Source organism: Dipodomys spectabilis, unplaced genomic scaffold (genome assembly GCF_019054845.1).
Source record: "Dipodomys spectabilis isolate Male_0828 unplaced genomic scaffold, ASM1905484v1 ptg000495l, whole genome shotgun sequence".
NCBI classification, from domain to species: Eukaryota; Metazoa; Chordata; class Mammalia; order Rodentia; family Heteromyidae; genus Dipodomys; species Dipodomys spectabilis.
In genome coordinates this window covers 284,292-309,909 of record NW_024871172.1, presented here as the reverse complement: position 1 = coordinate 309,909, position 25,618 = coordinate 284,292, and the positions used below count along the sequence as shown (strand labels likewise).

Sequence of the window (25,618 nt, the reverse complement as noted above, 5' to 3'; positions counted from 1 at the left end):
TCATCAAATCCACACAAAGCTAAGTGCTGAGGCTCACACCTGTCATTACTCTCATCAAATCCACACAAAGCTAAGCGCTGTGGCTCACACCTGCCATTCCAACTGCTCAAGATGGCCACATCTGAGGATCCCAGTCCAAAGACATCACAAAGCCAGCCAGTTGTGGTAGTACACACTTGCATTCTGTAATCCCAGCTATTCAGCACAGAAAGATGGTGAGGGCCATGATTTCAGGGCAGTCCAGGTAAAAAGTTGGTGAGATCCCATCTCAACCAACAAGATGAGTGTGGTAGATGACCTGTCACCCCAGCTTTTGGGAAGCAAAGGTAGGAAGATAGAAATCTAAGTCTGACCTAGATAAAAAAAATGGGTGAGTCTACCAAAAAATAAAGAAAATAAAGTCAAAGAAAAAAAAAAAAGTGGGAGTGTGGCTCAACTGGTAGAACTCATCTAGCAAATGCAAGCCCTGAGTTCAAACCGCTTTTTTGCTGCACAAAAAAGGTATCAGAAGTCAAACACTACAGACCAATGTTTCTTGTGCATCTAGATGCAAGTATCAACATAATGCAAGCAAAGTGTGGCAGCAGCATACACCGAGGGCTGTGTGTACCCTAAACATGTTGCGTCCATCACAGGAACACAAACTTGGCTTAAGATAAGAAGAGCAGCCTATGCAATACATATATTAACAAAGCAAGGGACAACAACATCTCAATATATTCAGAAAAATAATTTAATAAAACCTATTGTCCTCAGGCGTGGTGCTCCAACTTGTGGTCTCTGCATCTCAGCATGCTGGCAGGAGGGCTGCGGGAGGCCGGGGTCCAGGCCAGCCCTGACGCCATGGTCAGACACCCTCCTCCAGCTCATTTTGCTTTTTTTGTGCCAGAACTGAGGCTTGAAGTCAGGGCCTCATGCTTTATCTCTTGAGCCACACCTCCAGGTCTAGGTTTTTGCTAATTGAAGGGAAGAGTCTCACAGATTTGTTTGCCTGGGTTGTGTGTGATTCTCAGATCTCAACCTCCTGAGTAGCTGGGATTATAGCTGTGAGCTGCTATGCCCAGCTGCTAATTTCACTTTTTTTTTTTCTTTGCCAGTCCTGGGGCTTGAACTCAGGGCCTGGGCGCTGTCCCTGAGCTTTTTTTGCTCAAGGCTAGCATGCTACCACTTGAGCTAGCTCACTTCTGGACTTTTGGTGTGTGTGTGTGTGTGTGTGTGTAATTGGAGGTAAGAATCTCACTCACATACTCTCCTGCCCAGGCAGGCTTCACACTGAGATCCTCAGATCTCAGTTTCCTGAGTAGCTAGGATGATAGGTGTGAACCACCGGCACCTGACACTTATTTCACTCTTAACAATGAGACTAAATACTTCATATTCTTCCCCCTAAGATCAGGATTGAGATAAGAATTAACACTTTCTAACTCCACTCAGCCTTGTACAGGAGGTCCTGTCCAGGGTAATTCAGTCAAAAATAAGAAAAAGTCATCCAGATTGGCAAAGAGGTAAAAATATCTCTGTTCACAGCATACATCTTCATGGATAGAAAATTCTAAGGAGGGCTGGGAAGGTGGCTCAGTGGTAGAGTGCTTGCCTTGCATGCATGAGGCCCTGGGTTCAATTCCTCAGCACCACATAAGCAGAAAAAAAAAGCCGGAAGTGATACTGTGGCTCAAGTAGTAGAGTGCTAGCCTTGAGCTGAAGGGCTGAGGGACAGCGCCCAGGCCCAGAGTTCAGGCCCCACAATCGGACCAAAAAAAAAAAAAAAGAAAAGAAAATTCTAAGGAGCCTGGGCACCGTGTCTCATGCCTGTAATCTAACTTACTTGGGAGGGTCTTCATTCAAAGACAGCCTAGGTGGCAAAGTTTTTGAGACTCTTATCTCCAATTAACCAACAAAAAGCCAGAAGTGGGGCTGGGAAGGCGGCTCAGTGGTAGAGCGCTCGCCTTGCATGCATGAGGACCTGGGTTCGATTCCCTAGCACCACATAAGCAAAAAGAAAAAAAGCCGGAAGTGGCGCTGTGGCTCAAGTGGTAGAGTGCCAGCCTTGAGTTGAAGAGCTGAGGGACAGCACCCAGGCCCAGAGTTCAGGCCCCACAACCAGACCCCCCCCAAAAAAAAAAAAAAGCCAGAAGTGGAGCTATGACTCAGTAGTAGAAGGCCAGCCTTGAATGAAAAAGCTCAGGGAAAGCACCCAGGTCCTGAGTTCAAGCCCCAGTAATGCCACAAAAATTAACTAAAAACCCCCCTTGGAGATCTCCCAGAGAAATCTCCACTGTTCTGCCAGTTCTGTTCTCACCAGCGCTCCTCAGTGGAGACGTGTGCAGAGTCCTGCTCTGGTCTGTGCTGCTATAATAGAACGCCACAGATGGGTAATTTTCCAGGAACAGGAATTTGTCAACTCATGGCTCTGGTGGCTGAAGTCCAAGACTGAGTCCAGAGCTTTACTCATGGAAGAAGTTATCATGTGGTGAGAGGGAGGGAGAGAGGGAAGGAAAAGTTGGCGTCCCCGCTCATCACAGACATGCTGCTCTGGCAGTGCAGGAGCCCATTCAGAGGGCTTCACTGCCACTTGAGAGCACCCCCCCCCCATGCCATCTTTTGGAAATTTGCGCTATCCTTTGGAGCTGTTTCCAGCACATGAATTTGGGGGCCACATTAAGACCATAGAGGGGCCAGGCACCAGTGGCTCACACCAGTGGCTCACATCTTAGCTACTCAGGAGGCTGAGATCTGAGGATCGAAGTTCAAAGCCAGCCTGGACAGAAAAGTCCCCGTGAGACTCTTTCTCCAATTAACTACTCAAAAACTGAAGAGGCACTGTGGCTCAAAGTGGTAGAATGCTAGCCTTGAGCAAAAAGAGCTCAGGGACAGTGCCCAGGCCCTGAACTCACTTTTAACTGGGAGCGGAACCCCCGCCCAAGCTGTCACTCTGAGGTGCAGCTGTTGGGAAACAGGCTGGTAGGGTGGGGAGCATACGCAAGCCTTTCCAAGAGCTTGCAGGTGGAATCAATGCAGGAATGTAGAAATGCACTTAAACGAGAGGTCGTGTCCCTACCTGTTTAGCAAACAGGGTGGTTCTGGAAGCTCCAATTCAATCTAAGATTTTCATGGAAACTTTCAGCAAAACAGACTCGAGGGGCCTTGCAGCTTGGGGCCCTGACCACACTTGTGTAAATACTGGCACACTTACAGAACCAGCCTTCCTTCTTGGCTGCACCTAGGCTGACTGCTTTTTTATTTTTCTTTAGATTTTTTTCTAAGTCAAAAAGAATTGAGAAGTCTAATGAAAACTTCTAGCATGCACAGAAGTTTCTGGGGAAATAACACTTTTGGAGCACACCCTTCCAGCTGCTGATTCCAGCTGCTGGGTTCCTGCTCCCCCTGTGGAGCTGGCTCAGCGCCAGAAGCAGGCCAGGCGCTTCCTGTCTGCAGGCCTGCGGAGAACTCCAGTTCAGGGGCCATCATTGTTTCTTCTTGTTTGAGAAAGCTGGTCTTGCGTCGATCTGTAACCTCACTGCAACATCCCTTTACCCCATATGAATAGCATGGTTCTTGACAGTCCCCCCCCCCCCCCCGCCCCAGTGTGTGTGTGTGTGTGTGTGTGTGTGTGTGAGAGAGAGAGAGAGAGAGAGAGAGAGAGAGAGAGAGATACAGAGCTAAAACTCAAGGCCTTGAACTCTTGATCTTAGCCTTAGCCACGCAAGGCTCGCACTCTCCACTCTAGCTTCAGTTTCTTACTAGATACGTGAAGATAAGAGTCTCTTGGATTTGTCTGCCAAGACCAGCTCCAAACCTTGATCCTTAAATCTCAGGCCCCTGTGCAGCTAGGATTACAGGTGTGAACCACTGGTGCCCAGCTTGAATCTCTTTTGAGCTGGTTTTAACAACTGTCTTGACTCTTCAACTAGCTAATGAGTTAGTTAAACCTTTAACACACTGTCCTAGTTTCTCAGGAATGTCAGAACACATTAGTATTCCCAAAACTTTAACAACAGACATTTACTTGCTCATAGCTCCAGAGGTCAGAGTCTGAAGTCAAAGAATCAGCCATCCTGGTTTCCACGGAAGGTGGAGGAGGAACGGTTCCTTCCACAACACTCCCTCATGATCACCGACAGACCTCCTTCCCATCCTCCTGGGGAACACCAACCACTGGGCTTAGGGCCCTTGACCTTCAAAGGTTTCTATCTAAAAGCCCTTGAGTTAATCACATCCATCAAGGTCCATTTCCAAATTAGGCGCTACTCACAGGCTCCGAGCACTGAGAACAGTGCCCTTTTGCGGGAGACACTGATTCACGCACGCACGCACGTTCCTTTCACCTCTGTGTGGAAGCCCTGCTTCTTACTGCTGTTTAAGCTCTTTTTTCTTTCCTATCAGTTATGAAATCTGTGGGGACTGGGGACATGGGTTTGTGGGAAACGTGAAGTGCTAAAATTAGGAAGATGACCTTTGGAGGAGGGGTTGTCGTGGCACTAGAATGGGGCACGCATGGGAAGGTGTCGTGGTGCCCTGGAGAGGTTTTCTTGGTGTGATGGGCCCAGCAGCACGCAGCGTCCTGGGTGCTCCACATCCAGTCCAGGGCATGTGCTGTCCATCTGGAGCAAAACGCTGCGGCCTAGGACAGGGTTTGGGTCTTTGATATGGAAACAGGATAGGATTCGTTCTTCTTTCAGAGTTCTCAACCCTTTCCTTCCTGGTCTCAGAGGTGGCAGTGGAAGTTGGTTGGTGGACAGGCGTCCAGTGGAGTCTGTGCTGGGTAGTGCATGATTATAGGGCATGTAGACCCCACGCTTCCTGTGTGTCACCTTACAGTCTCCTGGACCTCTGTAGGTACAGGGCTAACTGGGAGCATTCCAGAAGTCCTAATCCTAGGAGGGGCGCCATGTTCCTCTGGCCTGGACTTGGAGGATGACAATCAAGCCTCAGTCCTTCTGGCAAGAGTGAGGATAGTGGCCTACTACACAGCCAGCCATGGAGTCCGGAATTCAGTCTCCTGGAGAAAGGTGACAGTACATACTAGGCTTGTTGTAAGTTGAGGAGAGGGGGTTTGTACCAGACTTCTCTCTTAAGGGCCCAGGATTACATACTGCAGATTGCTGAGGGGCAGCAGGGCAGACACACAGGGAACCGTGGGCCTTCCTTCAGAGGCAGGGGTCCTCACTGGAGGAGACTTCTTCAGTCTGTACCTGACCCCACGCTTCCTGAGCCCTGGAGGTGGTTCCTCAGTAAAGGACAGGACTCTCCACTGCACCGCTCCACACGCACACGGATGCCCTGAACCTCCTCAAAGCTGATCAGTCACCTTCCTGTACCATCCACGCCTACCTGCTGTGCTAGCCCAAGCCTGGGGTATCCTGAGCCCCAACTCCTCTCGGGGTGTCTCCCACATGGGGTCACGTCTCTGTGTGTCCTCTGGCCCCAGCTCCCGCCTGGCTCTCAGGTCCACTGGTGGAGCCACCAACCACTGCTGTCACTGTGCGGGGACAGTCCATGGCATCCACAGTTTTGAGCCCCTTGTGGCAACACAGCTTCATCTACAAATCCTGACATTTGGCATCAGAAGTACCACATGATATGAATTTTTTTTCTTGTCTTTCTCTTTTGGTACTGGGGATTGAACTCGGCAAGCGCTTTGCCACTGAGCTACATCCCAGCCCATGATACCAACTTTTTTTTTTTGCCAGTCCTGGGGTTTGAACTCACGGCCTGGGCGTTGTCCCTGAACTGCTTTTGCTTGAGGCCAGCACTCTACTAGGTGAGCCACAGCGCCACTTCTGGCCTTTTCTGTTTTTGTGCATGCGAGGCAAGCTCTACACCAAGCCACATCCCCAGCCCTGAAGCTCAAGATTTTCGAGCAGACCCCGAAGCCTCTGGGTGTCTGAGTGGCCTGTCTCCGGCTGCAGGCCCAGGACTGCGAGTTGGCCCGCACTGGCTGCAGTCAGCTGCATCCTGCTATCCGCTGGGCTGCCCAGTGTCCTGGGCCACAGAACCAGCCTTGCCCTGCCTACCTTGAGGCGAGGGCCCCTGAGGGTGCCGGCCCAGGCTGTGAGGGGAGTGCTGGGAGCCGGCTGCGCAGAGCCTGGGGGACACCGGCGGGGGGGTGGGGGGTGGGGGGGTGGTCAGGAGGGACACCGGCGGGGGTGGGGGGGGCACCGGCGGGCGGGGGGACACCGGCGGGGGTCAGAGGGGGACACCGGCGGGGGTCGGGGGGGGGACACCGGCGGGGGTCGGGGGGGACACCGGCGGGGGTCAGAGGGGGACACCGGCGGGGGTCGGGGGGGGGGGGGACACCGGCGGGGGTCGGGGTGGGGGGACACCGGCGGGGGTCGGGGGGGGACACGGCGGGGGTCGGGGGGGGGGGACACCGGCGGGGGTCGGGGGGGGACACCGGCGGGGGGTCGGGGGGGGGACACCGGCGGGGGTCGGGGGGGGGGACACCGGCGGGGGTCGGGGGGGGGGACACCGGCGGGGGTCGGGACACCGGCGGGGGTCGGGGGGGGGGACACCGGCGGGGGTCGGGACACCGGCGGGGGTCGAGGGGGACACCGGCGGGCGGGGGGACACCGGCGGGGGTCGGGGGGGACACCGGCGGGCGGGGGGACACCGGCGGGGGTCGGGGGGGACACCGGCGGGGGTCGGGGGGGGACACCGGCGGGGGTCGGGGGGGGCACCGGCGGGGGTCGGGGGGGGGACACCGGCGGGGGTCGGGGGGGGGGACACCGGCGGGGGTCGAGGGGGACACCGGCGGGGGGGGGGGGACACCGGCGGGGGTCGGGGGGGGGACACCGGCGGGGGTCGGGGGGGCACCGGCGGGGGTCGGGGGGGGGGACACCGGCGGGGGTCGGGGGGGGACACCGGCGGGGGTCGGGGGGGGACACCGGCGGGGGGTCGGGGGGGGGGACACCGGCGGGGGTCGGGGGGGGGGGACACCGGCGGGGGTCGGGGGGGACACCGGCGGGGGTCGGGGGGGGACACCGGCGGGGGTCGGGGGGGGGGACACCGGCGGGGGTCGGGGGGGACACCGGCGGGGGTCGGGGGGGACACCGGCGGGGGTCAGAGGGGGACACCGGCGGGGGTCGGGGGGGGGGACACCGGCGGGGGGTCTGGGGGGGGACACCGGCGGGGGTCGGGGGGGACACCGGCGGGGGGGGGGACACCGGCGGGGGTCGGGGGGGGACACCGGCGGGGGTCGGGGGGGGGGACACCGGCGGGGGTCGGGGGGGGGACACCGGCGGGGGTCGGGGGGGCACCGGCGGGGGTCGGGGGGGCACCGGCGGGCGGGGAGACACCGGCGGGCGAGGGGACACCGGCGGGGGTCAGAGGGGGGCACCGGCGGGGGGTGGGGGGTGGGGGGGGGTGGTCAGGAGGGACACCGGCGGGCGGGGGGGACACCGGCGGGCGGGGGGGACACCGGCGGGCGGGGGGGCACCGGCGGGCGGGGAGACACCGGCGGGCGGGGGGGACACCGGCGGGCGGGGGGACACCGGCGGGCGGGGGGGACACCGGCGGGCGGGGGGGACACCGGCGGGGGGTCGGGGGGGGCACCGGCGGGCGGGGGAGACACCGGCGGGCGGGGGGGGCACCGGCGGGGGTCGGGGGGGGCACCGGCGGGCGGGGGGGACACCGGCGGGGGTCGGGGGGGGCACCGGCGGGCGGGGGGGACACCGGCGGGCGGGGGGACACCGGCGGGGGTCGGGGGGGGCACCGGCGGGCGGGGGGGACACCGGCGTGGGGTCGGGGGGGCACCGGCGGGGGTCGGGGGAGACACCGGCGGGCGGGGGGGACACCGGCGGGGGTCGGGGGAGACACCGGCGGGCGGGGGGGCACCGGCGGGCCGGGGGGGGCACCGGCGGGCGGGGGGGCACCGGCGGGCGGGGGGGGGCACCGGCGGGCGGGGGGCACCGGCGGGCGGGGGGACACCGGCGGCCGGGCCGAGGCTGTCCGTCTCCGGGTCCTCCGCACACGGGGCGCCTGCATTGGCTTGGAGCTGCTCCGTTCCGGCCGGGTCGGCGGCCACGCGGGGCTCGGCCTAGGCGGCCAGGCCTTCCAGCAAGCGCCGGCCCTGGCAACCCCAGAGCCACACGTGAGACTCACCGGCGCCCGCCGGTCCTGACTGCTTCGGCTGCGGCCCCGCTGCGGAGCGGGGTCGGAAGGCCGCGGCCGCCCGGCTCTCCCGAGCGCGCCCTTCCGGAGCTACCCGTCGGTGACCGCCAGGGGGCGGTGCGGGGCGCGGACGCGGCTCGGGTCCCCGCCCGCCGCCCAGTCCCCGCCCGCCGCCCAGTCCCCGCCCGCCGCCCAGTCCCCGCCCGCCCCCAGTCCCCGCCCACCACCCAGTCCCCGCCCCCCGCCAGTCCCCCGCCCACCACCCAGTCCCGGCCCCCCGCCAATCCCCCGCCCGCCGCCAGTCCCCCGCCCACCCTCCCGCCCAGTCCCCGCCCACCGCCCAGTCGGGGGAGGGGGGGAGAGGAGCCCGCGAGCCGAGCGCGCATGCGCACCGCGCACCCCTCCCGCAGGGCCTGCTGGGCGCCGGGACGCCTGCGGCGGATCCTCGGAGCGCGGCGGGGACATGTGGCGGCCGGTGAGGATCCCCGCGCCTCAGATCCCGCTCCAGACCCTGACCCGCACGCCACGAAGCCCAGGCTCCGGGCCCGACCCCCGCCCCGCGCGCCGCGCGGCCCCCCACGCGCTCCCCGAGCCCCGCCCGGCCCCGCGCCCGGCCCAGCGCCCTCGGACCTGCGGCTCTGGCGGCCGCAGCCCAGACCCCCGCGTCGACCAGGCCCCGCCGGGCCCGGCGCCTCCCGTCCGCGTGAACCTGCCGGGCCCTGTGGGCGCGCCGCGCGGCCCCCACCGCCGTCCCCGTCCTCCCCCCGTCCCCGTCCTCCCCCCCGTCCCCGTCCTCCCCCCGTCTCCCGTCCTCCCCCCGTCCCCGTCCTCCCCCCCCGTCCCCGTCTCCTCCCCCCCCCGCCGTCCCCGTCCTCCCCCCCGCCGTCCCCGTCCTCCCCCCCGTCCTCCCCCCGTCCCCGTCCTCCCCCCCGCCGTCCCCGTCCTCCCCCCCCCCCGCCGTCCCCGTCCTCCCCCCCCCGCCGTCCCCGTCCTCCCCCCCGCGTCCTCCCCCCCCCCCCGCCGTCCCCGTCCTCCCCCCCGTCCTCCCCCCGTCCCCGTCCTCCACCCCCCGTCCCCGTCCTCCCCACCCGCCCCGTCCTCCCCCCCCCGTCCTCCCCCCCGTCCCCGTCCTCCCCCCCCGTCCTCCCCCCCCCCGTCCTCGTCCTCCCCCCCGTCCCCGTCCTCCCCCCGTCCCCGTCCTCCCCCCCGCCGTCCCCGTCCTTCCCCCCCGCCGTCCCCGTCCTCCCCCCCGTCCTCCCCCCGTCCTTCCCCCCCCCCGCCATCCCCCCTGTCCTCCCCCGTCCCCGTCCTCCCCCCGTCCCCGTCCTCCCCCCCCGTCCCCGTCCTCCCCCCCCCCCCCCCCCCCCCGCCGTCCCCGTCCTCCCCCCCCATCCCCGGGCTCACTGACCCCCGTTCTCCCGTCCCCGTCCCCCTCCTCCATCTCCGGGCCTCCCCCCCCATCTCCGGGCTCCCCCCCCCCCCCGTCCGGGTCTCCCCCCCCTCCGCGTTTCCCCCCATCTCCGGACCCCCCCCCCACGCCCCCCAGCCAGCCCGGCCCCGCGGTCTGCACACTGACCGCCGTGGAATCCGGTTGGCGGTGGCGGCGCCTGAGCGCTTTGCGGGGAGCCGGGCAGAGCCCTGGGGGGCGGCCGCCCGCACACCCGAGCGGCTGGATCCGGGGTCTCCGGCAGGCCGGCACCGGCGGGTGGGCCGGAGCATTTGCTCCAGGGGAAAAGGCTGGTGTTGGGACAAGGTCCTGGGCAGACAGGTGGAGGTGAGCTGCTGGCGGTGGTGCGCGACGGCAGGGGCCCTGGCGCGGGGTCATGAGGTGATGGAGCAGGGCTTGGATACCTCTGGGGAGCTGTCAGCATCACGCCTTGTCCCCTTGGCATTTTGTCTGAGGCCAGACTGCCACCTCTCACTTGGCTCTGGCCTGTGGTGGGTTTGGCAAAGACCCTGGCTTTGACCGGGTTTCGGTTCATCCCATGTGTGCCCACCGGTTGTCAGGAGTACTTTCTGAGTACCTGTGTGTGAACTCCAGCAGAGGTGATTTCCAGGTGGCTCCTGACTACAGTCTAGCCAGGAGTCACCCACCACTGTCCGCCATTGTCCTCGCAGTCTGAGATGAGGACCGTGGGAGAGTACCAGAGCCGGCACCTGTTGGGGTGAATGGTGGGGATAGAGAGCATCGCACACAGCACAGCACCTGAGATTCTGTTGGAAGAGTCTGGGTCCTCTACGCTGGTGGGGAGTGACAGGCATCCTGCTGCGGAGTCCTCAGAAACCAGGGGGGTGAATGGGCCCAGCAGAGAAGCACTGCCTTCCCCGGACACTGGGGATGGGCTAGGGCTGTGTGCTTCAGCCTAGGCTCCCCAGCCGCGCTCTGCCAGAAGCGTCACCAGGGGCTGGGGAACACCCAGAAGCTCAGCTGTTTCTCTTTTGAGAGAGGGTTTTGCTTCCTAGTCCAGGCTAGCCTTGAGCTCAGCATACTCCCACCAGCCTCCAAGTGCTGGGAGGATACCCCACTCCTGCTAGAGAATGCGTCCGAAACCAAGTCCAGCTGGGCACCCGGGGCTCACTCAGATGGCTGTGATCTCGGATGTGAAGCCAGCCTGGACAGGAAAATCCCTGAGGCTCTTATCTCCAATGAATCATCGAAAAGCTGGAAGTGGAGGACACTATTGTAGAGCAGAAAAAGTTAAGGGGCAGCTGGCACCAGTGCTCATGCCTGTAATCCCTAGCTGCTCAGGAGGCTGAGATCTGAGGACTGCGATTCAAAGCCAGCCCTGGCAGGAAAGCCCGTGAGAGTCTTATCTCCAATAAACCAGTAGAAAACCGGAAGTGGCACGTGGCTCAAGCGGTAGAGCGCTCACCTTGAGCTGAAGAGCTGAGGGACAGCACCCAGGCCCAGAGTTCAAGCCCCAGGACCGACAACAAAAAAGAAAAAAGCTAAGGGACAAGACCATGTGTTCAAACTCCAGGACCAGAGTGCGCCGATCTCCAGCCGTCCTCTCGCCCTTTGCACTTTATATTATGAGATGTTGAGATAATTAGAGAAGTGTCTAAGGGCACCACTGGCTGCCCAAGGGGCCAGGCGGCGTGCGGGAGAACGAACGGCCCACTGGCTGCCCAAGGGGCCAGGCGGCGTGCGGGAGAACGAACGGCCCACTGGCTGCCCAAGGGGCCAGGCGGCGTGCGGGAGAACGGCCCACTGGCTGCCCAAGGGGCCAGGCGGCGTGCGGGAGAACGAACGGCCCACTGGCTGCCCAAGGGGCCAGGCGGCGTGCGGGAGAACGAACGGCCCACTGGCTGCCCAAGGGGCCAGGCGGCGTGCGGGAGAACGAACGGCCCACTGGCTGCCCAAGGGGCCAGGCGGCGTGCGGGAGAACGAACGGCCCACTGGCTGCCCAAGGGGCCAGGCGGCGTGCGGGAGAACGAACGGCCCACTGGCTGCCCAAGGGGCCAGGCGGCGTGCGGGAGAACGGCCCACTGGCTGCCCAAGGGGCCAGGCGGCGTGCGGGAGAACGGACGGCCCACTGGCTGCCCAAGGGGCCAGGCGGCGTGCGGGAGAACGGACGGCCCACTGGCTGCCCAAGGGGCCAGGCGGCGTGCGGGAGAACGGACGGCCCACTGGCTGCCCAAGGGGCCAGGCGGCGTGCGGGAGAACGAACGGCCCACTGGCTGCCCAAGGGGCCAGGCGGCGTGCGGGAGAACGAACGGCCCGCTGGCTGCCAAAGGGGCCAGGCGGCGTGCGGGAGAACGGACGGCCCGCTGGCTGCCCAAGGGGCCAGGCGGCGTGCGGGAGAACGGACGGCCCGCTGGCTGCCCAAGGGGCCAGGCGGCGTGCGGGAGAACGAACGGCCCACTGGCTGCCCAAGGGGCCAGGCGGCGTGCGGGAGAACGGCCCACTGGCTGCCCAAGAGGCCAGGCGGCGTGCGGGAGAACGAACGGCCCACTGGCTGCCCAAGAGGCCAGGCGGCGTGCGGGAGAACGAACGGCCCACTGGCTGCCCAAGAGGCCAGGCGGCGTGCGGGAGAACGAACGGCCCGCTGGCAGCCCAAGGGGCCAGGCGGCGTGCGGGAGAACGAACGGCCCGCTGGCTGCCCAAGGGGCCAGGCGGCGTGCGGGAGAACGAACGGCCCACTGGCTGCCCAAGGGGCCAGGCGGCGTGCGGGAGAACGGACGGCCCACTGGCTGCCCAAGGGGCCAGGCGGCGTGCGGGAGAACGGACGGCCCACTGGCTGCCCAAGGGGCCAGGCGGCGTGCGGGAGAACGGCCCACTGGCTGCCCAAGAGGCCAGGCGGCGTGCGGGAGAACGAACGGCCCACTGGCTGCCCAAGAGGCCAGGCGGTGTGCGGGAGAACGAACGGCACACACTGGCTGCCCAAGGGGCCAGGCGGCGTGCGGGAGAACAAACGGCCCACTGGCTGCCCAAGAGGCCAGGCGGCGTGCGGGAGAACGAACGGCCCACTGGCTGCCCAAGGGGCCAGGCGGCGTGCGGGAGAACGGACGGCCCACTGGCTGCCCAAGGGGCCAGGCGGCGTGCGGGAGAACGGACGGCCCACTGGCTGCCCAAGGGGCCAGGCGGCGTGCGGGAGAACGAACGGCCCACTGGCTGCCCAAGGGGCCAGGCGGCGTGCGGGAGAACGGCCCACTGGCTGCCCAAGAGGCCAGGCGGCGTGCGGGAGAACGAACGGCCCACTGGCTGCCCAAGGGGCCAGGCGGCGTGCGGGAGAACGAACGGCCCACTGGCTGCCCAAGGGGCCAGGCGGCGTGCGGGAGAACGAACGGCCCAATGGCTGCCCAAGGGGCCAGGCGGCGTGCGGGAGAACGAACGGCCCACTGGCTGCCCAAGAGGCCAGGCGGTGTGCGGGAGAACGAACGGCACACACTGGCTGCCCAAGGGGCCAGGCGGCGTGCGGGAGAACGAACGGCCCACTGGCTGCCCAAGGGGCCAGGCGGCGTGCGGGAGAACGGCCCACTGGCTGCCCAAGGGGCCAGGCGGTGTGCGGGAGAACGAACGGCCCACTGGCTGCCCAAGGGGCCAGGCGGCGTGTGGGAGAACGAACGGCCCACTGGCTGCCCAAGAGGCCAGGCGGTGTGCGGGAGAACGGCCCACTGGCTGCCCAAGAGGCCAGGCGGTGTGCGGGAGAACGAACGGCCCACTGGCTGCCCAAGGGGCCAGGCGGCGTGCGGGAGAACGAACGGCCCACTGGCTGCCCAAGAGGCCAGGCGGTGTGCGGGAGAACGGCCCACTGGCTGCCAAAGGGGCCAGGCGGCGTGCGGGAGAACGGCCCACTGGCTGCCAAAGGGGCCAGGCGGCGTGCGGGAGAACGGCCCACTGGCTGCCCAAGGGGCCAGGCGGCGTGCGGGAGAACGGCCCACTGGCTGCCCAAGGGGCCAGGCGGCGTGCGGGAGAACGAACGGCCCACTGGCTGCCCAAGAGGCCAGGCGGCGTGCGGGAGAACGGCCCACTGGCTGCCCAAGAGGCCAGGCGGCGTGCGGGAGAACGAACGGCCCACTGGCTGCCCAAGAGGCCAGGCGGCGTGCGGGAGAACGAACGGCCCACTGGCTGCCCAAGAGGCCAGGCGGCGTGCGGGAGAACGAACAGCCCACTGGCTGCCCAAGAGGCCAGGCGGCGTGCGGGAGAACGGCCCGCTCTGGCTGCCCAAGGGGCCAGGCGGCGTGCGGGAGAACGGCCCGCTCTGGCTGCCAAAGGGGCCAGGCGGTGTGCGGGAGAACGGCCCACTCTGGCTGCCAAAGGGGCCAGGCGGCGTGCGGGAGAACGAACGGCCCACTGGCTGCCAAAGGGGCCAGGCGGCGTGCGGGAGAACGAACGGCCCGCTCTGGCTGCCAAAGGGGCCAGGCGGTGTGCGGGAGAACGGCCCACTCTGGCTGCCAAAGGGGCCAGGCGGCGTGCGGGAGAACGAACGGCCCGCTCTGGCTGCCAAAGGGGCCAGGCGGTGTGCGGGAGAACGGCCCACTCTGGCTGCCCAAGAGGCCAGGCGGTGTGCGGGAGAACGGCCCACTCTGGCTGCCCAAGGGGCCAGGCGGCGTGCGGGAGAACGGACGGCCCACTGGCTGCCCAAGGGGCCAGGCGGCGTGCGGGAGAACGAACGGCCCACTGGCTGCCCAAGGGGCCAGGCGGCGTGCGGGAGAACGGCCCACTGGCTGCCCAAGAGGCCAGGCGGCGTGCGGGAGAACGAACGGCCCACTGGCTGCCCAAGGGGCCAGGCGGCGTGCGGGAGAACGAACGGCCCACTGGCTGCCCAAGGGGCCAGGCGGCGTGCGGGAGAACGAACGGCCCACTGGCTGCCCAAGGGGCCAGGCGGCGTGCGGGAGAACGAACGGCCCACTGGCTGCCCAAGAGGCCAGGCGGTGTGCGGGAGAACGAACGGCACACACTGGCTGCCCAAGGGGCCAGGCGGCGTGCGGGAGAACGAACGGCCCACTGGCTGCCCAAGGGGCCAGGCGGCGTGCGGGAGAACGGCCCACTGGCTGCCCAAGGGGCCAGGCGGTGTGCGGGAGAACGAACGGCCCACTGGCTGCCCAAGGGGCCAGGCGGCGTGTGGGAGAACGAACGGCCCACTGGCTGCCCAAGAGGCCAGGCGGTGTGCGGGAGAACGGCCCACTGGCTGCCCAAGAGGCCAGGCGGTGTGCGGGAGAACGAACGGCCCACTGGCTGCCCAAGGGGCCAGGCGGCGTGCGGGAGAACGAACGGCCCACTGGCTGCCCAAGAGGCCAGGCGGTGTGCGGGAGAACGGCCCACTGGCTGCCAAAGGGGCCAGGCGGCGTGCGGGAGAACGGCCCACTGGCTGCCAAAGGGGCCAGGCGGCGTGCGGGAGAACGGCCCACTGGCTGCCCAAGGGGCCAGGCGGCGTGCGGGAGAACGGCCCACTGGCTGCCCAAGGGGCCAGGCGGCGTGCGGGAGAACGAACGGCCCACTGGCTGCCCAAGAGGCCAGGCGGCGTGCGGGAGAACGGCCCACTGGCTGCCCAAGAGGCCAGGCGGCGTGCGGGAGAACGAACGGCCCACTGGCTGCCCAAGAGGCCAGGCGGCGTGCGGGAGAACGAACGGCCCACTGGCTGCCCAAGAGGCCAGGCGGCGTGCGGGAGAACGAACGGCCCACTGGCTGCCCAAGAGGCCAGGCGGCGTGCGGGAGAACGGCCCGCTCTGGCTGCCCAAGGGGCCAGGCAGCGTGCGGGAGAACGGCCCGCTCTGGCTGCCAAAGGGGCCAGGCGGTGTGCGGGAGAACGGCCCACTCTGGCTGCCAAAGGGGCCAGGCGGCGTGCGGGAGAACGAACGGCCCACTGGCTGCCAAAGGGGCCAGGCGGCGTGCGGGAGAACGAACGGCCCGCTCTGGCTGCCAAAGGGGCCAGGCGGTGTGCGGGAGAACGGCCCACTCTGGCTGCCAAAGGGGCCAGGCGGCGTGCGGGAGAACGAACGGCCCGCTCTGGCTGCCAAAGGGGCCAGGCGGTGTGCGGGAGAACGGCCCACTCTGGCTGCCCAAGAGGCCAGGCGGTGTGCGGGAGAACGGCCCACTCTGGCTGCCCAAGGGGCCAGGCGGCGTGCGGGAGAACGGCCCGCTCTGGCTGCCAAAGGGGCCAGGCGGCGTGCGGGAGAACGGCCCGCTCTGGCTGCCCAAGGGGCCAGGCGGCGTGCGGGAGAACGGCCCGCTCTGGCTGCCAAAGGGGCCAGGCGGCGTGCGGGAGAACGGCCCGCTCTGGCTGCCCAAGGGGCCAGGCGGCGTGCGGGAGAACGGCCCGCTCTGGCTGCCCAAGGGGCCAGGCGGCGTGCGGGAGAACGGTCCACTCTGGCTGCCAAAGGGGCCAGGCGGCGTGCGGGAGAACGGCCCACTCTGGCTGCCAAAGGGGCCAGGCGGCGTGCGGGAGAACGGCCCGCTCTGGCTGCCCAAGGGGCCAGGCGGTGTGCGGGAGAACGGCCCGCTCTGGCTGGCTCATGAAGATGTCTGCAGTACCTTGAAGGCAGTGGGTGGGGCTCCCTTGCTCCCTTGACACGTGGTCTTGCTGAGGGGTTAGAATGGTTGTAGAACTTTAAGACCACTCAAGCGGGCAGCAGGGTTCACTGGAATGCAGTCCTGTGCATGCACTGGCTTCACAGTTTGCCCTGGGTCTACTTGGCTCTCCCCCTCCCCCCAAGCTGGACACATCCCTACCTCCTTGGGCCCTTCCAGTCTGTGCCTGCTACCCAGAATCCCCTCACCTTCTCCCCGCTGATGAACCCCACAAAACATCTAGCCTAGCTCCAGCTTGCCTGTGAGAGCTTCTCTTTTAGAGTAAACTTCCCATCGTCCTCAGCACAGTGCAGCTTTCCAGCCTCATGGGCCTCTCATTTTCCTAATCTCAGCCTCAGGACAGCGCATCCTGGTGGAGTCCCAGCCACTACCCAGTTCAGAGCTCCTCCCCTCCCCTCCCCTCCCCTCCCCTCCCCTCCCCTCCCCTCCCCTCCCCTCCCCCTCCCCTCCCTCCCCTCCCCCCCTCCCCTCCCCTCCCCTCCACTCCCCTCCCCTCCACTCCCCTCCCCTCCCCTGCTGTCCTGCCCAGCCCTGCCGCTCAGACTGCTCTTCTCAGAAGGCAGAGCTCTTTGGGGCAAGTGCCACAGGCAGTGTGGCACTGAGAACAGGACCAGGAGTCCTGGGCTGAGGCTCCCTGAGATCCCAGCTGAAGCCAGCTTCCCCGTATACCGTACCAGTACACACCCTGAGCAGCTCCACAGCTGCGGCCGCAGTGGCCTCAGCCTTGGTTTCTTCTGTGCATGTGCTGGCACTGGAGGGCGTCAGGGTCAGGAGGGTGCAGAGGTGATGGCACCCAGGAGTCCTCGTCTGCCTGGGACTGCTCTCTCTTCGTGTTCTGGAAGCCAGCCTGCAGCGTGTGGCTGAACACTGGGTTCAGCCAGGCTCTGTCCTTGGACGTAGGTCCTGGACCTAGACCTTCGCGTTGTTTTGTGTCCTTGCCAGTGACTCTGCAGAGCGAGGTCCCTTGTCCAGAAAGAGATGAAGAATCAGCTGACTGTTTGATGCCATGTTCATTCACATCTGTACCACAGGGCAAAATGGCATGCAAAGGTTTTTTCTTAAAATAATTCAAACTTTTTTTTTTTTTCCTGGTCCCGGGGCTTGAACTGTCCCTGAACTTTTGCTCAAGGCTAGCACGTTACCATTTGAGCCACAGCTCCACTTCAGGCTTTTCTTGTAGTTTTTTTTTTTCCAGTCGTGGGGCCTGAACTCTGGGCCTGGGCGCTGTCCCTCAGCTCTTCAGCTCAAGGCTAGCGCTCTACCACTTGAGCCACAGCGCCACTTCCGGCTTTTCTTTTTGCTTATGTGGTGCTGAGGAATTAAACCCAGGGCCTCGAGCATGCAAGGCAAGTGCTCTACCACTGAGCCACCTTCCCAGCCCTCTTGTAGTTTCTTAAGAGTCTCATGAGCAGGGTGCTGGAGGCTCACGCCTGTTATCCTAGCTACTCAGGTGGCTGAGGTCTGAGGATCACGGTTCAAAGCCAGCCCGGGCAGGAAAGCCCATGAGACTCTTATCTCCAACAAACCATCAGAAAACCAGAAGTGGCGCTGTGGCCCAAGTGGTAGAGCACTAGCCTTGAGCTGAAGAGCTGAGGGACAGCGCCAAGCCCAGAGTTCAAGTCCCACGACCAAAAAAAAAAAAAAAAGTCTCATGGATGTCACTACCTGGTCTGGCTTTGAACCGTGATCCTCAGATCTCAGCCTCCTGAGTAGCTAGGATGACATGTGTGAGCCACTGGTGCCCAGTTCACAGTTTAGATAAGAGGAGCCTTCTGCAGTGGCAGGACTACACATCTGTGTGGTCCCAGCTACTTGGAAGGCTAAGGTGGGACAATGATTGGAGTTTGGGGCCAGCCTGAACAAGAGTGAGACACCCTTGTCTCGAAAGGCCATGGAGAGCAAGGCTGCCCTGGAGGGGGCCCCAAGGGTCCCCTCTGGGATCCCACCTCTGCGATCTTAGTAGATTATAATCCTTGTACTTTTTTCTTCTTTTTCTTTTGTGCAGGTCCTGAGACTTGAACTCAGGGCCTAGGTGCCATCCCTAAGCTCTTTTGCTTAAAGTTAGCTCTCTACCACTTGAGCAACTTCTGGGTTTTTGCTCTTTAATTGGAGAGTAGTCTCATGGATTTAACTGCCTGGGCTGGCTTTGAATCACGATCTTCAGATCTCAGCCTCCTGAGTAGTAGGGATTACAGGCGTGAGCCAGCTTTGTACTCTGATTTCAGAACAATGACCTACACAGGACAGCTCTCCTGTCTGGGCCTCCCCCTTACAGGCCGGCTCTCCGAGGAGAGCTGATGCTTCCTTTGACAGTAGGGCCGCTCACTTGTGGCCACTTGGGAAATTGTAAATGAACAGTCGTGGTGTTGATGAAAGAGAGACCTGTCCTGACAGGGAAGCCAGGTTGTAATTTAGCTTTCTTCTGCGGACAGCGAGAGGACGCCGCCGGAGAGGCTATGTTGCACAGGAGGTCCACACGCCCCTCCTGCCCTAGGTGCACTAGGCGCGCGGTCTCTTCGCTGCTTTGCCTGACGCAGCGGTGCTGACGACGGGCTCGGTGGGGGTTCAGGGCAGCACAGGTTCCGGAGCTTGGCTCCAGGCCTGCGGAGGGGCTGCCTGGCGCCGAGGCCTGAGTCTGCGCTCCTGCCCCCGCTGAGCTGGAGCCGTCCGCTCTGTTCAAGGTGCGACTGTGCCGCTTCCACTCGGCTCTGCTGCAGAGCAGGCAGAAGCCCTGGCCATGCCCCGCCGCGTTCTTCAGGAGAAGCCTCAGGGGCCCCCCTGCAAGGTAAGAAGCCCCCCCCCCCCGCTGTGCTGCGTGGGGGCGGGAGGATGGGCACTGCTGGGGCCAAGCTGAGCTTCAGGGGAGGAGCTACGAGTATTGGGTCTCCTCACCCCCAGTCCGGGGACCAGCCGGCCTGGAAACATCTCCAGCTGGGCAAAGGGCCTTCCAGAACCCAGGGAAGGCCTCTGCAGTCAGCAGGTGGCTGCCTGAGCTGAGCCCTCTGCTGCGCCTCCAGGACAGGATGCATCCTGGACATGAGGCGTACTCAGGGCAGACACTGGCAAGGCAGGAGCTGTTCAGAAACAGCCTGCACTGTGCCAAATAAATGGGGTGACTTGTGGGGCACAGAGGGGTGGGGTTGCTGTGGGTCGGCCATGCCAGGGGAAGCGGCTCCCGGGATGCCGGTGATCTGTCTGAGCTCGCTGGCAGTGCGCTGTTCTCAACTCTAATTCGGTCTGTGCCAACCTCAGTGTATCCCTTGGCCATACCAAGGACTTAAGCTCTAGTCCAGCCATCCTGGCGGCCACAGCGGCGGGGCTTCTGAGTGTGCCTAGTGTGGAGTTCTCCCCTGGACAGCCCAGCCTGGCCGAGGAGCCCTTCTCACGAGGGGGCTCCAGGGCCCCACACAGCCCAGGAAGACCCGCCCCTTAGCCTGCCTGGCCTCCGTGCTGCCCTGGGGGCTGGGGGAGGGGCGGGGCAGACCCCAGCTCCCCCGTGTCTCCCTCAGGGCCTCGAGACCCGCCTCGCTCTGGCGGAGGGCGCTCCCTGCTACCGTGGTGGGGGTGCCTCTGCTCTTTGGCGTCTACTACTTCACAGCAGAGGCGCGGGAGAAGAGGAGGCTGCGGCTGGCCGTCGATGGCATCGGGCGCTTTGGCAGGTAGTCTGAGCTGGCAGCGCCTGGGGTGGGCAGGTGGCGCGGCTTCTCCCTCGGCTGACCTGGGAGGGCCGCAGGGCTCCCCCGGGACGGTAGCTGCCATCTAGGGGTCCTGCGCTGTGCAGGGCCTGCGTGCTGCGCCCTGGGGCCCTCAGAAGGGGCCCACCCTCACTGCTCCTTCCCACATCCGCGTTGGCCACAGGGTGCGGGGAGCGCACGGGCCCTGGGAGGTGACGCCCTCTGCCCCCTCACCCCCCCATCGCGGAAGCCGCTGTCTCGGACAGGGTGGGCTCAGTAGCACAGCACCCCCTTTATGTGCCAAAGGCCTGTCGGACTCCTCTCCCAACGCAGAACCCGAGCGTCCCCACAGTCGCCAAGTGTGCGCCAAGCGTGCGGCGTTCTGGGCATCAGCTCTTGGCAGCTGAGAGAACGCGGTTGGCGTGCGGCCCTCTGGATCCCGCTCCGCTGGGCTCTGAGCACGGCCTTCCTGGCCCCGGCCACCTTCTTAGGGAAAGCTCAGGACGGCCAGGCCCTCGACTCTTCATCAGAGCCTCACCCAGGCGAACTCGAGTGGTAGTGCGTGCGTGCAGGTGCTGGGTGCCAGGGAGCTCCAGCCCCCAAGTCCTTAACCCTGCCCGCCTCCTGGGCTGGCTTGGTTGGAGCTAATGGATGTCCCCATTGACAGGTTCGGGGCAGTGAACACTGCACACTTCCGTGCAAGTTCTCTGATCTTTACAGCCCCAGAGAGTAGGCAAGGGCTCTAGAGTCTTCTGTTTGCTTCTGTGACCATCTCTGCCCCACATGGAGGGGCCACGCCGGCCCCTGGCCACTTGCCCACCTCAGCTGCTCCTGACCCAGCAGGAGGATGGGCCTCCTAGCAGTGACCTAGAGGCCAGGCCAGGCTGCAGGAAGGGTACTACCCGCGTTTTTGTTTTTCTACATCTGCTCCCTGCCCCCAAGGCTGGAAACAGAGCCATCCAGAACAGAGGGGAGCAGATGAGAGGAGCCGAGGGGAGCTGGGAGCTGGGAGCAGGCCGGTGAAGCGCACCACCCCGCGGGCGGCGCAGGCTGCATGGGAGAGCCAGTCAGAGGCTTGGGGCTTGGAGCTGCTCAGATGGACCGAGGGCAGGGCCGGCACACCAGAGCACTAAAAACGGAGTTTCACCAAGGTGCCTCCACAGGCCTTGAATTTGGCATTCTTCCCTCTCAGCCACCAGAGCAGCTGAAGTTAAACTGTGCACCACCTTGCTTGGCTTCCCTTTCTGTTTTGAAATATTTTTCAAGAATAACACAGAGCTCTTTATTTTTTGGGTCCGGTCGTGGGGCCTGAACTCGGCCTGGGCGCTGTCCCTCAGCTCTTCAGCTCAAGGCTAGCCCTTGAGCCAAGGCGCCACTTCCAGCTTTTTTCTTTTTGCTTATGTGGTGCTGAGAATCGAACCCATGGCCTCAGGCATGTGAGGCAAGCACTCTACCACTGAGCCACCTTCCCAGCCCTCTTGGCTTAAAGCTAGCACTCACTTGAGCAATGCTTCTACTTCTGGCTTTTTTGCTGGTTAATTGGAGATAAGGGTCTCATGGACTTTTCAGTCTAGGCTGGCTTTGAATCTTGATCCTGATTTCAGCCTCCTGAGTAGCCATGATTAAAGGCGTGAGCCGCCAGTATCTGACAGGTCCAGGTTGTTTTGTTGTTGCTGTTGGTCAACTCAGGGGCTTCAACTCAGTCTGGGCACTGTCCTGAGCTGTTTTTTGTTGTTGTTGGTTGTGTGGCTTGAACTCTGGGCCTGGGCGCTGTCCCTCAGCTCTTCAGCTGAAGGCTAGGTTCTACCACTTGAGCCACAGTGCTACTTCCAGTTTTCTGAATGGTTTATGGAGATAAGAGTCTCATGGACTTTCCTGCCCTGGCTGGCTTTGAACCTCGATCCTCAGATCTCAGCCTCCTGAGTAGCTAGGATTACAGGCGTGAACCACCAGCAGGCACCCAGCTGTCCTGAGCTTTTATGCTCGATGCTAATGCTGTGCCATTTTGAGCTACAGTGCCATTTTGGTGGCTAATTAGAGATAAGAGTCTCATGGACGTTACTGCCTGGGCTGCCTTCAAACCACAATCCTCACATCTCAGCTAGGGTTACCAAGGTGAGCCACTGGTGCCCAGACAGGTTTTTTGTTTTTGCCAGTCCTGGGCTTCAACTCAGGGCCTGGGCGCTGTCCCTGAGCTGCTTTTGCTCAAGGCTAGCACTCTGCCACGTGAGCCACAGCGCTACTTCTGTCTTTTTCTGTGTACGTGGTGCTGAGGAATTGGACCCTGGGCTTCATGCGTGCTAGGTGAGCACTCTACCCCTACACTACGCTGCATTCCCAGCTAGACTTTTAATTTTTTTAAATTCTTATTTAAATTTTTGCCAGTTGTGGGGCTTGAACTCTGGGCCTGGGCACTGTCCCTGAGCTCTTCAGCTCAAGGTAAGCGCTCTACCACTTGAGGCACAGTGCCACTTCTTTTTCTATGTATATGGTACTGAGGAATTGGACCCCGGGCTTCATGCATGCTAGGCAAGCACTGTACCCCTGAGCCACATTCCCAGCCCCCAGAGTTTTTAATATGTAGGTATACTTTTGTCCTATTCCTTGCCAGCTGAGGCTTAAAACCTCCTGGCTTTTCTGGGACCACCTCTGCTGAGGCCTTCCCGTTCTGTGCCCAGTAGCCTGTGGCATGGGAGGAAATCACATCTTCCCAGGGCTGACAGCCCAGGAAGAGGTACAGGGAGGGTTCCAGCTCCTAGATGGCACCAAGAGCAGCAGGCGCTTCTTGGGGCCTGGGAAGCCCTCCTCCCTCCTCCCTCGGTGACCCAGCTGTGGCCCTGCTGTAGCTGCAGCTAGCACTGCTTCTTCCTGTCCACCTCTGTGTCCTTTGTGGTGTCCACAGCCATTGTGCAGGGCTGAGACACACCTTCTGTAAGGACAGAGTCTAAACGGGTGCCACATGGCACTCCAGAGGCAGGCACCTGGAATCCTAGCTACTCAGGGTGCGGGGACTAGGGGACTACAGTTTGAAGCCGGCCTGGGCAGAAAAGTCTGAGACTCAATCTCCAGTTAACTAGCAAAAAGAAGGTGTGCCTAAGTGTTGTAGTGGTAGCTGTGCCAAGGAAGTCCAGCCAGAGTTCAAGTCCTAGGACTGCACATGTACACTCTCTCTCTCTCTCCCCCCCTCCCCCTCTCTCCAGGTCAAGGATCCCAGTCGTTAGACCTCAGCTTCATCTCATCTTGAACCCATTGGTTAGCTAGACCTTGAGAGGACTTCAGGCAAAGAAACCTGTTGAACTGGCATGATGGGGCTAACATGTCTCTGCCCCACAGGTCCCTGAGGATTGGCCTGAACATCTCCCTGGACTACTGGTGGTGCACAAACGTCACCCTGCGAGGGGTGGAAGAGGTTTGTCCCCGTGTCCTGGGCGTGCAGGGCAGGCTGGAGCAGTGGGTGCTGTAGGGCCTGGGGAGCGGCCTCTGTCCCAACCTCCCCTCCTGCCTGTGGTCAGAACAGCCCGGGGTACATGGAGGTGATGTCTGCGTGTCACCAGCGGGCAGCAGATGCCCTGGTGGAAGGAGCCATCAGCAACGGGGGCCTCTACGTGAAGCTGGGCCAAGGGCTGTGCTCCTTCAACCACCTGCTGCCGCCCGAGTACATCCAGACCCTACGGGTCCTGGAGGACAAGGCTCTCACCAGGAACCTTGGGGAGGTAAGCTCCACGGCAGACCGGGAGGGCCGAAGGCTGCCCTGGGCCCCAGTGCCACTTTAAGTACCGCTTTCTGCCAGGTGGATCAGCTGTTTCTTGAAGACTTCCAGGCCCTGCCCAGTGAGCTCTTTCAGGAGTTTGACTACCAGCCCATAGCTGCTGCTAGCCTGGCCCAGGTGCACCGCGCCAAGCTGCACAATGGAACTCCAGTGGCTGTGAAGGTACTCGGGCTGCCCTAGGCTGGGAGGTTCCAGGCGTCTGTGGCCAACTGAGTCTTATGATGCCTTTGCCTGCTGCAGGTACAGTATGCTGATCTGCGGGACCGCTTTGACGGGGATGTACACACACTGGAGCTCCTGCTGCAGCTCGTGGGGCTCATGCACCCCAGCTTCGGCTTTGGCTGGGTCTTGCAGGTAGTGCTGGGAAACTTCAGCTTGCAGGTAGCCAGTGGTGAGTTACCAGACATAGAGCTGGCCCCTGACCATACATGTTCCCAGGACCTGAAGGGCACCCTGGCCCAGGAGCTGGACTTTGAGAATGAGGGCCGAAATGCTGAGCGCTGTGCGCAGGAGCTGAAGCACTTCCGCTATGTGGTAGTCCCTCGTGTGTACTGGGAAAAATCCAGCAAGGTGGGCCAGGCTGGCCCCTTTTTGGTGGGAGGCGGCCGCACGGGCCTTCCGGGCTCAGCCTCTTCCTCTCTCCCAGCGTGTGCTGACGGCTGACTTCTGTGAAGGTTGCAAGATCAATGATTTGGAGGCCATCAAAAGCAAGGGGCTGGCAGTGCAGGATGTGAGTGCAGGCAGGGGCGGGAAGGACAGGGGCGGGGCTCCCCCATGTCCGTTACGTATCCCATGCTCTCTCCAGGTAGCAGAGAAGCTGATCCAGGCTTTTGCAGAGCAGATATTCTATACTGGTTTCATCCACTCGGACCCTCACCCTGGCAATGGTAGGGATGTCTCCAGGGTTGGGTCTTGGTGAGGGGGAATGAACTCCGACATGACTGACATGCGCTATTCCTAGTTCTGGTGCGGAAAGGTCCGGACGGCAAGGCAGAGCTGGTGTTGTTGGACCATGGACTCTACCAGTTCCTGGATCAGAAGTAAGGCAGGACAAAGCACTAGCGAGCTGTGTTCTGGGTCCCGTCCCCCCTCCCCCCCCCCCGGGGCTCACAGCTGGACTCTCGCAGGGACCGGTCAGCCCTGTGCCAGCTGTGGAGAGCCATCATCTTGAGGGACGACACTGCAATGAAGACGCACTCGGCTGCACTCGGGGTCCAAGGTGAGGGCAGACGCTGTGCCGAGGGGGCAGGCACAGCCAGCCGCAACACCCTGACCGGGCACCCTCGTCTTCTGCAGACTACCTTCTGTTCTCCGAGGTGCTCATGCAGCGGCCAGTGCGTCTGGGCCAGCTGTGGGGCTCCCATCTGCTGAGCCGAGAGGAGTCCACCTACATGCGGGACATGGCCCGGGACCACTTTGAGAACATCATGGCGGTGCTCAAGGAGCTGCCCCGGCCCATGCTGCTCGTGCTGCGAAACATCAACACCGTGCGCTCCATCGTCACTGTGCTAGGCAGCCCCGTCGACCGCTACTTCCTCATGGCCAGAAGGTTGGTGGCCTCAGGGGCTCCCTGGGGACTCCCCAGGCCATGGGGCTGATGCGTGTGTCTGATGCAGTGCGATTCGGGGCTGGAGCCGCCTGGTGGTTGCAGCATACCAGGGCATCTACAGCAGCAGCCTCCTGCGCCACGTCAAGGTCTTCTGGGAGCTACTCAAGTTTGAAGTGGCCCTGAGGTAAGTTCAAGTAGGTGCCACAGGTGGTCCCGATGCCGGCGCCTGCTCCCTGTCAGCCTGTGACCCTCTACCTGCCTCCCAGGCTGGAGACCTTGGCTATGCGGCTGACCACCCTCATGGTTCGGCTTTTGGTCTACTTGGGCATCGTGCCTCACAACAAAGAGCTCTACCAGTATCTGGAGACCTAGGCTTCAGGGCCAGCAAGACTTCTAGTGTCAACAGATGGAGCTAGCCAGGCCAGTGGTATGGACACCTTACACCCCAGGGGCCTGGGGCACGGGAGTACGCTGTGGGGCTC

At 63.3% G+C, this 25,618-nt stretch overlaps 1 protein-coding gene across 1 annotated transcript; it reads left to right on the top strand.

Annotated features, from left to right (window-relative positions):
- Positions 1-8,493: 8,493 nt before the first annotated feature.
- Positions 8,494-25,618, top strand: Adck5 (aarF domain containing kinase 5). Its single transcript, XM_042669343.1, has 15 exons — positions 8,494-8,584; positions 18,826-18,929; positions 19,654-19,803; positions 23,152-23,227; positions 23,331-23,531; positions 23,609-23,749; positions 23,828-23,941; positions 24,026-24,157; positions 24,234-24,317; positions 24,393-24,474; positions 24,549-24,627; positions 24,715-24,806; positions 24,884-25,136; positions 25,204-25,320; positions 25,403-25,618. Exons 1-15 carry the CDS (start codon positions 8,573-8,575, stop codon positions 25,506-25,508), a joined length of 1,743 nt encoding a protein of 580 aa, XP_042525277.1. The 5' UTR covers positions 8,494-8,572; the 3' UTR covers positions 25,509-25,618.

Coding starts and splice junctions, on each gene's coding strand:
- Adck5 (XM_042669343.1), top strand. Junction 23,228..23,330: donor CCCTGCGAGGGGTGGAAGAG/GTTTGTCCCCGT, acceptor GCCTGTGGTCAG/AACAGCCCGGGGTACATGGA. Junction 23,532..23,608: donor TCACCAGGAACCTTGGGGAG/GTAAGCTCCACG, acceptor GCTTTCTGCCAG/GTGGATCAGCTGTTTCTTGA.